Raw genomic sequence first — 14,208 nt, 5'->3', positions numbered from 1 at the left:
ATTACAGTCGAAATTTTTTCTACCAAATTTTCGCCCTTTTTTTTTTTTTTTTTGAAAAAAGGTTACGTAATTTAGAAGGAGGTTTTTTCCCATTATCGAGTAAGGTTTAAGTACCTACACACGAAATTGCGCTAAAATTAAATGGAATTTCGTTTTATCAAAAAACGTCAAGTTGTCAACACCGCATTTGTGCAATGAACGATAAAGAAGGAAAGGTGAAAAAGAGAAATTTTACACGCGTGAAAATTTTCCTAGAATGCAAATGCGATAAGTATGTATAAGGTTATTCTCTCGTCGACTTGGTAAATACTGCAAAATACCTACTCGTAGTCGCGTATGTGTGCATCAACTTATCGTTATTTATGAATAGAAATTCTCGGTTCTGGGCAGGGAGTTACGATTTTCGTCGCTTCTCGCTGTGCTGAGCTTAACATTAATCCACCATTGTAATGTAAATACCAAAATATGCAGTTGTTCACGTTTCAATGATTACGAATTGACGCTAATTTCGCGTAATTTTACGTTCTGATGAGTTTCTAGGTCTCTGTTGGTAGCTTTAATTTTTTTTCCAGTTGGAATTTTTGTGTTTTTTTTTTGAAACACGAACTCCAAAAGCATAACTGATTACTCTATTACAGGTGATTATACGTTATTTATTATTCAATTATGTTTATGTGTGTATAGTGTTACTTACCCATAGGTAAAAGTATAGGTACTAACTTACCTATAATTTTATGTACTCGTAGAAACGAATGCGAATGTGATGAAATTGCGTAATTTATTGTTCGTCATTTATTATTATGCGTTTATGTATATTTCGAGTGTTTTTCACATCGTTATTGTGTGAGCTGTTTTTTTTCTGCTGATTGCTGCTGCGCCAGTTTATATACTTTTATTTTTCTTCGAATCGTGTGGGAAATTTTTAAATGAGTAAATTATTGGTTCTCGACTTCCGATTATGAATTCTGATAATTTCAACGACGATAGCGTTTCTCATTCTTTTTGTTTCATAGTTTGAAATTCTTATTAATTGATACCGGGTGTTTCGGAAGGAAAGTAACGAAGATTCGCCGATTCACGAGTGGGTACTTTGCACTTGAGGGTAAACTTGACCCGTTCGATTCAATTCGCGATGTATAAGTATAGATCTTAATCGATGAAATTTTTTTATCAAATTGCATTACAATTCAAAGTAAAGTACGACTCGAGATAAGCTCGTCGTCGTGCATATTTTATCGCTCGAAAATGTAATTTTAATCGTCGATAATCGAAAAATTTGTTCCCTTATCGAATACACAACTAGGATGATTAATCGAGTGCAAAATCACTTACTGAATCGAGTCTCGTGATTCATGAATGAAATCAAAGTACGTATTTGACCAATTTGGGGAAAAAAATTGAATTACGTATTATCAAAAATTTACGTAGGTATGTGCATAATTTTATACACAATCAACGAATCGATATTTTTTGATAATTTGACCTTTTTGAACTTTCATTGATTTTTTATATGAATCGAGCTGTTAGATAATATTAGATAAAAATGTGTTTAATTGACCAAAAATGTGTTTACGAAATTTGAATCGTTCTAGGAATAGCTATATAAGTTGAAAATGAAAAAAGTAATTAACTTATTTAAATTGGCCTTTTTTTTAAAAAAAAGATATATAGTGAGATGGTCGAGATTATAGTGGATAAATAGTCCAAGTTCAACTTGTGAAGATTTTGAAAGATTTTTCGAGGTCGTGAAAATCGATTCTGTTCTCTCGATTATTCTGAAAACTCCCCTGTAAGCTCAATTATTCAAAATTACAACCTCAAATTTCTGAAGGATGCAAAAAGTCTCCTTTTTTGCAGAGCAATTCGATTTTTGAGAGATTCTTTTTCTGGAAAATCCTACGTAATGTTGTGGAATTTTCAACCTTGTTGAATTAACAATGAAACCGATCAGATAATCCGATATCCTGTTTAAATAACTGCTAACTCGAGTCTAAAAACGTCTAAAACGTTATCTAATTGACATTATTTTGTTTCTTTGTTTCAGGTTGGTAGAAATTTTCGTCATAAGAGTTGAAAAAGTAATTTCGTGCATAATAAATGAGTAAGCTATTTTTAATGATTCTTAGAAATCTTAATATAATATTAATACCTATTGATAAAGTGAAGCACTTCCTTATCGTTGCACAATCTGGTAAGCTCGTATTGAACTCGAGTTCGTATTTTATTCGGTTTTTACTGCCTGCGTTATTTTTTCGAAGAGTTCGAAAGAATGTGTATCCTCAAGATTAAGTATACTAGTTTTGAGTACTTTGCTGTGTGCAAAATGGTTCGGTAAAAAGGAGAAAAATACGAAAGAGCAATTTTAAAAAATGGCAGAGTAAGAATTTGAAAGATCGTGAAAAGAGGAGAAAAGACGAACTGATCAAGCATGAAAATTTTTTATCATGATGCCCGAATTTCACACTTGATTGCTCAAAACTGCTGAAATCTGGAAAAAATCCGTTTGTAGGGTTTTGAAGGTAATTGAGAGTGGTTTCCGAAATATTCGCCTAAAATTTCAAAATTTCCAATTTGAGTAGTTTTTCTGAATAAGCTAATTTTCAAAATCTTGCCAATTTCAAACATTGATTAAAAAATTTGAAAAAAAATCCAGGAAGCACGCATTTTTATGATGTTTACAACCATGAGCTTTTTATGATATGATTTCCGAAACCAATGGTGGGGGGGGGGGTACAAAGCCCCAAAATTTCGGTCAAAATGTAAAAATATGGTGAAATATTGTTGTGACGTGTCGTGTTATACGTTTTCAAACGTGCTGAAAACGAATATCAATTCATTTTTTCGAATTGACCCCTTCAACACCCCTTAATGGGCGCCCAAATTTTATAAAAATTGAAAAAATCGAGTGACATATGGTTTATTAGGTTTTTGGGAGTATTGAAAACGAATAATGGTGTAATTTTGTGATTTGACCCCCTCCAATGAGCCCAATGACCTACAAAACTTCCTGAAAATTGACAAAATCGTATAACACATGGGTTATTCAGCACCAATAAGGGCGTTGGAGAAGTCGAATCAACAAAATTGGTCCATATTCGTATTCAGCGCTTTCGGAAATGTATGAAACGATGTGTCACACGATATTTGATACTTTTTTACATTTTGACCAAAATTTTGGGTCTCAGTGCCCCCCCCCCTCCCCCCATTCGGCAAATCCAATAGCGAAAATTTCACGGCTTTGAAATATCGTAAAAATGTACGTTTCCTGATTAATCCTCCCAAATTGTTGATTTTTAAAAATTGAAAAATTTAGCCCGCCGGAGTAGAGAAGCTTCCCCCCTCCCTCTCAATCCTCGCTAAGTAAAAATTGAAAAAATCCAATTTATCCAAAAAATTACTCGATTTCTTTCTCATCTCTACGGTCAGAATTCATTCAAAACAAGGACACCAACATTGTTGAGAAGCCGAGGGCGGTGAATTATTGAAGGGGGTAGGGGGAGAAGGATTCCAACTAGGCAAAAATAGTAAGTACTGTTTGACAGGAGTATTTTCGTCAATTATGGCAAAAACAGACACTTCTCGATTATTTTGTCAAAAATCGACGCTTTCTGACACCCCCCCCCCCTCCCTCCTACCAAAACATCGACACTTTTTGACAACTTTATCAAAAATATGATATTTTTGACAAATGTGCCAAAAAGACACTTCTTGACAATTTTGTCAAGAATCGACACTTTTTTGAGAATTTTTTCAAAAAATGAAGTATTTTAGACAAATGTGTCAAAAATAGACACTTCAACTATTTTGTCAAAAATTGACACTTTTTTGAGAATTTTTTCAAAAAATGAAGTATTTTAGACAAATGTTCCAAAAATAGACACTTCTTGACTATTCTGCCAAAAATTGACACTTTTGACAATTTTTCCAAAAATAGTGTATTTTTGATAAATGTGCCAAAAAAGACACTCTTGACTATTTTGCCAAAAATCGACACTTTTTGACAATTTTTCCAAAAATGATGTATTTCTGATAGATGTGCCTTAAATAGACTTGTCTATCTCGTTCTTGTCAAAAATCGATGCTTTTTTACAAGTGTCCAAAAATGAAGTATTTTTTGACAAATGTGCCAAAAATAGACATTTTTTGACAAATGTGCCAAAAATAGACATTTTTTGACTATTTTGTCAAAAATCGACACTTTTTTCAAAAATTAAGTAGGTATTTTAGACAAATGTGCCAATAATAGACACTTCAACTATTTGTCAAAAAACAAAAATCCGACGCTGTTTGACAATTTTTTTAAAAATCGAGTGTTTTTTGACAAATGTTCCAAAAATAGACACTTCTTGACTATTTTTCCAAAAATCGACACTTTTTTGACTATTTTCCAAAAATGAAGTATTTTTTACAAATGTGCCAAAAATAGACACTTCTAGACTATTTTGCCAAAAATTGACGTATTTTAAGACCTTCCGCCCTCTCCCACCAAAACATTGACACTTTATGACAACTTTTCCAACAATGAAATATTCTTGTCAAATGTGCCACAAACCGAGACGTTTTCACACCCCTCCCCCTCCCCTCACCAAAAATTTGGCACTTTGATGACTTTTCCAAAAATGCAATATTTTTTGCAAGTGATCCAAAAATAGACTCTTTTTTGACAATTTTTCCAATAATGGAGTATTTTTTGACAAATGTGCCAAAAACAGACACTTCTTGACTGTTTTGCCATAAATTGACACTTTTTTTGACAGTGTTTCCAAAGGTGAAGTATTTTTGACAAAATGTGCCAAAAATAGACTCTTTTTAACTATTTCACAAAAATTGATCCTTAATTTGACAAATTTTTTAAAAATTGAGTATTTTTTGACAAATGTGCCAAAAATAGACACTTCTTGACTATTTTGATAAAAATCGACACTTTGACAACTTTTCCAGAAATGGAGTATTTTTTGACAAATGAGCCAAAAATAGATACTTTTTGAATATTTTGTCAAAAATTGACACTTTTGACAATTTTTCCAAAAATGAAGTATTTTTGACAAAATGTGCCAACCCGGGAAAAAATGTCTAGATAAAATTTGATCAAAATAGGTCGATTTTGACAAAAATCTTGATGTAGTTTGATAAAAGTTAATCAATTTTGATAGAAATCTTGATACAGTTTGATAAAAGTTGATCTATATTGATAGAACTCTTGGTACAGTTGCATGAAAGTTTATCAACCTAGATCAAATTACATCAAGGTAGATATACTGGTCTCACCCTTCTTTGATCAATTTAGATCAAGTTTGATATTACGACTTACTTAATTTGATAAATTTTGATCAAGTTTGATAAAACTGTTTCCACTAACCTTATTGAATTAGATCAAATGTTATGAAATTTTATCAAGTTGTATCAAGAAAGATATACTGGTCCTATCGTTGTTTGATCAATTTAGATCTAATTTGATCAAGTCATATCAAAAATGATATATTTGATTTGACCAACCCAATCAAGTTTGATCAAATGTTATGAAATTAGACCAACCTAGATTAAGTCATATCTAAGAAGATCTACTGCTCCCAGTGTTTTTTGATAAATTTAGATCAAAAGTGATATCATTATGTTAATCATGTTACCTAATTTGATCAAATTTTATCGAATGTGATCCAACTGTTTCAACCAACCTTATCAAGTTAGATCGAACAACACTCAGATTATTGCATGCACCTGATATAACTTGATCTAATTCAATAAAATGTCATCAAATTATGACAAGCTTCTTATTAATATTGACCGAATTTGATCAAACTATGTAAAGACTTCAATCAAAATTAATCATCTTTGATCAAACCCTTTTTTTTCCTAATTAATTTTTGCGAAAAAAACATTGAAAAAGAAGTTGTATTGTGTATGTGGATAGGTTATGCATTCAATTTATGTGTCATGCTAAATAATCATGCATACCTATCTGATACACCTAATAGGTACAGTTTCAAAAAATATTTTTGTTTCATTCTGTTCCCAAAAAAAAACTATCACAATCAGCATGCATAAAAACGTATATTTGCGTTTGAAAAAATGTTCTGAGGTTGATAAATTAGGTAAATCTTTGAAAATCGTTGAAATTTGCTCTAGTTCCATGAGCATGAGTGAATTTTTTCTAAGTCCAGACCCACAACAGGAGATTATAAACTCCGGATGCCCCTAAACTTTCAAGCAACGGGGTAGCTCAATGGTTAAGGACAACGACTGGGAAGTGAGAGGTCTCTGGATCGATCCCCAGTCCAGGTCACAAATTTTTTTTCAAATTTTCGCTTTTTTTGATGAAAATTTTGTAACCAACGTCTCATTTTATGCAGACATTACATTTTCGCAGTCATTAAGCATTTTTACTGGTTAAATATGGCTATTTAAAAAAAAAATCATTACATTTGATCAAACTTGATCAAAGTTGGTACAGGTATCTAATTTGATCAAATTTGATCTAAACATTTTTTCCCGGGAATAATAGACACTTTTTGACTATTTTGACAAAAATTGACCCTTTTTGACAAATTTTTTAAAAATTGAGTATTTTTTGACAAATGTGCCAAAAATAGACACTTCTTGACTATTTTGTTAAAAATCGACACTTTGACAACTTTTCCAGAAATGGAGTATTTTTTGATAAATGAGTCAAAAATAGACACTTTTCACACAATTTTTCCAAAAATGGAGTATTTTTTGACAAATGTGTCAAAAACACTCACTTCTTGACTATTTTGCCAAAAATCGACACCTTTTTTGACAATTTTTCCAAAAATTAAGTATTTTTTGAAAAATGTGCTAAAAATAGACACTTGACACTTCTCAAAAATGAACTCAAGTTGAATTTTAAATATTTATAAAGACGTCTACAAAAAAAAAACTAAAAAAAAAAAATCAAGGAGACTAAAATGGAGAGTTTTAAAGTCGAGTTTTGAAAAATGAAAAAGCAAGAATTTTTTGCAAATCTCTTTAAGAAAAGTTCATGGTTGCAAGTATCGTAAAAATATTTCTGCTTTTCATGAATTTTTCAAAGATTGAGCTCTCCAAGAGAGCAAACTTTGAACTTTTGAAATGTTCGGTAAATATTTTTGGAACTATCGCAAACTAATTGAACTCCAAACATTTCTTTCTGCCCCAAAGAGGTTTGGGAAAACGATGATGGCGATCTTCCTTCTTTCTTAAAACAAGGATCCAAAAAAAAAAAAAATTGATCGAAATCGAAGTACGTGGGCCCAAAACCGTTTTAATTTGAGTTAGAATCACTTTGGAGTCATACAATTTTTGCTATAATTCAAAAAAGTGTCTAAATTCAAGAACTAGTAAGGTTATTACACCTTGGGCAATTCATTGAAAATTTTCTCGATTTTTTTTTTAAAGAGTGGGAGAGTCAATTGCGTATCAAATTGTGCCATTATTTTGCTTTGAAGTGGTTCTTGAATTTTGATCAAAACCGCAAGATACGAGTAGGTATAATATCGATTTCATGAATGAATTTTTTTTTGGCAACCGAAACTGAAACTAATTCCTCGCTATAAGTAATTTGAAAGCCAGCAGTCACCGACGTCACCGTATAATATTTTTCATCGTCGTATAAAATCTCCTGGCTCTGAATATAGTACATTATGAACGTTAATAGTCTTATGTGTGATGAAGGTACATTTACACGTATTCGCGTACGTTTTCGCAATACACAAAGCTTTCCCAAGAAATTGTAGCAGCGTTTCGAGTATGCAACTATACAGTTCGTGGAAATGTCGATATTATTTTAAAACATCTCTCGCGAACTGTACGAAAGACAAACAAACATACACATTACTCACACCGAGATCAGAATTTATTGTATGTGTGTGTTTGTGTGTCGATGTCGTATAGAGGTAGGTATACTTAGATAGACTCGATGACTGTAAAAATTCTCGAAAACTTTTCATTTCAATTTCACGAAACGTTGACGTCGATCGCGAATGACAAAACCTATGTATGCTTAATTCTCGAATAAATTGATATTCGTTTTCGAATTCGATGTACTCGTTACGAGTAATAATTCGTCTATTGTGCTCGTATCGATAGCTCTGATACTGATAGTTTGTCGTAGAAATACGTACGCTTTTAAATATTACGCTGGGAATTCTTTCGTAAAAATATCTACGAATCGCGATGTGTTGTCACATCATTTAGAGTGAAACCTGTTAATCATCGTATACGCGAAATTCCGATAATCCTCGCACAGTCGACCAAATTACAATGTTAATAAATCAGCGTAATAATTGTATGATTCATGCATATAATACCCTACCTAGTTCGCCAACCAAGGGCAGAGGTTGGAGTTGGAGAGGTTTTTTACACTGTAGTGTGTACGTTGCTCTTTCTCATTTCATTTCCGTCTGTGCCCCTCCATCCCCACTTGCCAGTTCGCTGTTCGTTCATCTGACCCGGCGTGTGCAGATTTATTCTCTCTTCAGTCTTGATCGGTGAAATTAAGTGGGAAAAATTGTTTACAATTTAGGTGTTGCTGGCTATAATCGAGCCAATAAAATTCAGTTGTATCCGGAATGGTTAACTCGCGTAAATACGTTTCCGAAAATTTTACCGAGCTGTAATTTTTTTCTGCGAATGGTGTTGTGTTATTTGTTTCTCTTGTAGAGTGTTTCGTTCGCGATACATTTTGTCGTAAATTTTTCTCTTTTTTATTTTGTTCGGAAAAGTGCATTGTTATTTTGTTTTGTCATGTTGAACGTCCTGTAAGTACCGATACAATACACAATCTACCTATATAAAAATACATTGGAAATATGCGAACCGAGGTTGTTTTTCGATCGACACCTGTCATTGTTTACTATTATGTAATCGTTCGAGTATTTAGTATTTCGGTTTATTGCGAAAAAGCCCATTTAATTTCCTCGATCGTTGATGTTTTGGAAAAGTACCCAAAACTCGCGAAACAATGTAAACAAACGTGACTGTGTCGAAATTTGCGGTAGAATTTAATACCACAGTGTATTTGTATTGTCTATAGAAGCTATTCGGTGGCTATTTGAAGTTAAACCTGTGCAATTTTTTTTCCAACCTGGTTTGGTTCCGATTTTAACCGGAATTTGAGGTATTCAAATTGGTGGAAAATTCCCATCCGAGTATCAGATACAATTATCTATGTATAGAGGTTTTTTTGTGTGTCCTTGTCGATAACTGTCCTTCGTCTAGAGTCTGAAACACGTGCCTGTGAAATTTTCACAGGTGTGCTTGTGTGTGAGTCACGTGGAATGAAAATCGCCGGTGTTCAATTACTTTTGAGTGCACTGTGGTTGATTGGTGAAGTGATTTCTGTAGTAATGTAGAATTATCGCAGCGATGAAATCTTCTATATGTACGTAGGATCTCAAGTGGCTGAATAATTTTCGATGCAACGAAGCTAAATCGAAAAAGTGTGCGAAAATACATCACCGGATAAAATTTAAAATTTTTAAATACATTTTTTGATTTTTGGCGAATTTTTGGAAACAAAATTTGGTCGAAAAATTGTGAAAAAATGAAAAAATTGGCGTAGAAAGCTGAAATTTGGCATGTGCTCTACTTTAGTGGTACCTTGAATATTCTATTGAAAATGGTGTTGAATATTTTGAGCATTCCTGAAGCCTCCAGAAGATTTTCGATTGTTGAAATTCCCACAAAAATTTCAACCAAAATAAAGTTAGATAAATTCTTGAATTTTGAAACGAACGAAGTATTGATTGATTTTCAATTTTTTTGGAGTAATTTAAAACCATTCTGCCCCCTCCTAACTCTTCATGGGTCCCTAATATCACTATTTTGTGTCCAGATTATTGACTTTAATTTTTCAGCTATTCAGAAATATTGTCAAATCAGACGAGTTTTCGATTTTGGTGCGATGGATCTCCTCTAAATGAATTTTGTTAGATCCAACTTATTCTCTGAGGTTCGATTTTTATGTTTTTTGGAGGTTGGGGGGGGGGGTTAGATCGATGAAATCAGCACGATGACAAAATTTCCAAAAATTACTCGAACGAGTATTTTTTCGAAATTTTGAAAACAATTTACTCCTCCCCCCTTCTTCTCAGGATCCTAATTTATCCAAAATAAGATTCCAGTGACTTTCTATGTGAATTTTTTAGCTAACAAAATTCTTGAAATGTAGTAAAATAATAATTTCATTATTGGAGACGATGAAATTCAAACTTTTAAGACTATAGCCCTCCCCCCCCAGCAAGCCTAGTTTCCATTCCAAACTTCTCAATTTCTTGAATATCATGGTGATGGTTTGTAGATTTGAAATTTGTCGGTGATGCGAGGCGAGTTCATGTTTGAGTATTTCACTCCGAATGCAAATTTTTTGCTTCCTCGCCCCCCCCCTCCGCTAGAAAATTTGGCCATCAGAATTTTTTTTGTTTTAATCAATGACCACCAGGCTGAATTTCAATTTAATTTTTAATATATTTTTAATTCTTCAAAATGAGCCTAATTTTTATGGAAAAATCAAGTCTTTTTGAATCAAATAGAGGATGAATGGTTATTTTGAGTTGTTCAGAAGCCCCAGCAAATGTTTAGATTTTTCAATTTTGGAAACATCAAAAATCGTCGTTTAAAAAAAGGCAGCATGAAAACATTATTTTTCAAGCTTCGATGTAAGAAAATCTAGAAAATCTACTTATGGAGGGTATGGAAAATCCCCCTAAAAATCGATTCTGGAAATCGAAAATAAGCTATAAATTAAATTTTAGCTTTCATTTTAATTTTCAAAAATTGTCCAAAAATCGAAAACTGAAATTTCATTTTTTTAAATTTAGCTTAATGGTGTAATTTTGGTGCAAAAATTGTAAAAGATGTGAAATATTGGACAATTGGTCTGGAAACCCTGGAAAATCATCTTATATTCGACCTATTAACGATTTTATCCTGATTTAAGTGGATTTCCAGAAGGACATCTCAAATAAGATTTTTTGCAAAAAAAAAAATGAAAAAAATTGAAAATTTACTGCTCATGTGGAATTTTGCTGTTTTTATGAGACTGAACTAACTCTCCGAATCTGAACTTCTGGTTCAAAATTTTGGGAGAAATCTAAAATCGTGCTGAAAGCTCCAAAATGGGTCGATAGTGTTAAATTCAGATGAGGGGAGGGGGGGTTGACATTGGTTTCAAATCTTATTTTCATAATTTTGACTCGATAAATAATACACATTTTTTAAAAGCATAAATTTCCCGAATTTGTCAAATTTGTCAAATTTGAATTTTCAAAAATTTGCCAAGAATCGAACTGGGTGAAATTTTGTGGGAATTGAAATCATTCTTAAATTTTCAGGAGGTTTCAGAACTGCTCGAAGAGGTTCGAAACCATTCTCAATCAATTCGAGGGGTTGCAAATAAGGTGCATGCCAAATTTCAGCTTTCTAGATCAATTTGGTGATGTTTTGATTTTTTTGTGTTTGTCTCTTTAAAAATAACTAAAATTAAGTACTTAGGTACCTAATAGTATAAAAATTCATCTTAAATAATCAATAAAAAAAAAGTATATTATAAAAAAAATTTAATTTGTTCTGTCACTTGCAAAAGGTGTGAAAAAATTGGACAATTGGTCTGAAAACCCTGGAAAATCATCTTTTATTCGACATATTAACGATTTTATCCAGATTTGGGTCGATTTCCAAAAGGATGCCTCAAATGAGATTTTCTTATCAGAATTTTTACAAAAAAAAAAAGTTAAAAATTTGAACATTTTCAGCTCACAAAATTTTTTTTTCAATTTGTGGGATTTCGTTGTTTCTATGAGACTGAACTCCTCTGAATCCTAACTTTCCTAATTCTAGTCTTTCTGAGGGTATTTCGAAATTTTGGAGAAATCTAAAATCGTGCTGAAAGCTCTAGAATTGCTCGAAAGTGTGAATTTTAGAATAGGAGGGGGGAGGGTGGGTGATATTAATTTCAAGACTAATTTTCATAATTTTGGCTGAATAAATGTACACATTTTTTTAAAAAAAAAACAACATAAATTGCCCGAATTTATCAAACTTGGATTTTCAAAAATTTGCTAAAAATCAACTTGGGCAGCTGGAATTTTAATTACGAGGTTTCAGACCACACTCTTTTCCAAAAACCACGGGTTTGTTTAAATCGAAAGCGGGCACGTCGAGCAATTCTCTGGTCAGCATATTGCAATTAGGGCACATGAAGTAAATTTTAGCTTTACAACTTCATTTGGTGAAATTTTGTGGAAATTGAAACATTCTAAAATCTGCTAGAGGCTTCAGAACTGCTCAAAGAGGTTCGAAACCATTCTCAATCAATTCGAGGGGGTTGAAAATAGGCTGCATGTCAAATTTCAGCTTTCTTGATCAATTTGGTGATATTTTGATTTTTTCGTGTTTGTATCTTTGATTTTCAAAAATTTGCCAAAAATTGAAAACTGCACTTTTGGGTTTGAAATTTTGGCAGGTGATGTATTATCGCATGCTCTTTGGATTTAACCTTTGCCTGGTTCAAATTTTTTTCTCATGGAATACCTCCTTTAATAAACTGATAGTGAATCTCTCATTTTTAGATGCCTGAATGTCAAAATGTGAAATTTTTGATTTTTTTTTTTTGGTCAATTATTAGGTTTGTTTCAAATTTGACATTTTTTCTCATTTCGAGCCTCCACTGCTTTCACCAAATAGTTTTGTCGTGACTGAATTCAGCTCGATTTATCTCATCATAAGAATAATGAAAATATACACTTCATTAAAATGATCATATATTGGTATTTCCAAGTTTACAAACCTACCAACCATGAAAAGTATGCCTTTTCGAGACACCCTGTAAATAATAGGAATAGGATTACTAGAGTATAGATATGCCTGTAATTAGTATATTTGTGACGAAGCGAAGCCATACCTCTTTTTTTTTCCCAAACCATCAATTCTTCGAACTCGCAATGGTTGTTGAACAAACTCGCTCGTTCGTTCGTTGAAACTTGAAATAAATAATGTGTGGTGTAATAAGTAACCATGTTTAAAATTTAACCAAAAAAAAAAAAAGCATATAAGATAATGTTGTAACTTTTTGCTATTCGTTGTTACTCGGACGATAGTCCCTCCTGTGGAAATTTTACGACAACGTTACGCTTCTTCGAGTACCTATCCTGTTCGAGTTTCAGGGTTTTTGATAAGATATACCTAGGTAGAGGTACCTACCTTTAGCAACGTGGACTCTTGACCATTTCGTTTCGCTTTACCAATAAATTTTCAATTCTATTCTCGGTATTTTTCCATGTCATTGTTATTCGAAGAAGGGCTCTCGGTGCAAGCTTTTAAAAAGCGGATGGTATGGTTTTGTACGTATTATTTTTATTTATGGTCATAACGATATCGAAGAAGGATTTTTTTAAGGTAATGGCGCCATCATTACCCTCATATTCCATAAAAATATACCGGTAATTTTCCATATAAATACGATAAATGGAAATGGCTTTGGAAAATATTACGCACGTACGTTACCACCCTACTACGTGTCTCTTCTTACCGTTATTAGAGAATGAGATAAGGTCTCTGTACTTGGGTTAAAATGGTTTTTTTAAAAACATAATAAACCATCTGGGTAGGTAAATTACGTATACAATGCATTACGCGTGTTTGAAAGAAAAAGACGAAAATAAAATTCAAGGCTGACGCTTTCAGTAATATAGTGGAATTTTTAGAATAGTTAATTATTACGTGACGTTGCAGCCTAATGACCCATGATAATATATTTTCGTGGAACGATTTCACACTCGATGTTGGCTTTTTTTTTCGAAAAAAAATATCCAACATGGTACTACCTGCTGAATCGTTTGCATAGAGGTGTTGGTTGGTTGGTTACTCGTATATGTAATAATTGAACGTTTCGTGTGCGCGGTTATCTATCGATAAAAGGGTTCGGTCGGTGCTAGGACTAGGACCATGAATCATGTTCCAAGAAGAATCCACTTTTAATTCACGCTAAAAGGCTATCTCTTCGTTTCACACACAACGACAACCACCACTATACAGATACAGAGACGGACACAAAGTGCATCGTTAACAAACTGTGAGGGGAAAAACTTTTTTTCGGGGAAACACGATTTCCGCGTTGAGAAAATTCTAATTCTGCATAGATGAGAAAATGACATCATCGGAAACGTTGACGTTGGAACGGAATTACAAGTACGTCGGCGAAGATCGATGATT

At 32.8% G+C, this 14,208-nt stretch overlaps 1 protein-coding gene across 6 annotated transcripts in view; it reads left to right on the top strand.

The window, feature by feature from the left end:
- LOC135845161 (suppressor of cytokine signaling 2-like) overlaps positions 1 to 14,208 on the top strand; it is a 64,586-nt gene that overhangs the window by 18,990 nt on the left and 31,388 nt on the right. The window contains exon 1 of one of the 6 annotated variants that reach the window (XM_065363657.1): positions 322 to 638. The exons of 2 other annotated variants lie outside the window; for them this stretch is intronic. Coding sequence is in view for 2 of the 4 variants with exons in the window: in XM_065363636.1 (XP_065219708.1) it covers positions 14,144 to 14,184 (41 nt within the window). In the remaining 2 variants the exon portion in view is untranslated. Of the gene's footprint in view, positions 1 to 321; positions 639 to 1,975; positions 2,102 to 8,458; positions 8,757 to 13,855; positions 14,185 to 14,208 lie in introns of those variants that run through there. 3 more of the 6 variants (XM_065363666.1, XM_065363643.1, XM_065363636.1) reach the window with 3 other exon arrangements.

The sequence above is a fragment of the Planococcus citri genome, chromosome 1 (genome assembly GCF_950023065.1).
Source record: "Planococcus citri chromosome 1, ihPlaCitr1.1, whole genome shotgun sequence".
NCBI lineage: Eukaryota > Metazoa > Arthropoda > Insecta > Hemiptera > Pseudococcidae > Planococcus > Planococcus citri.
Note: the sequence above shows the minus strand (reverse complement) of the source record. Positions and strands in the feature narration are given on the sequence as shown.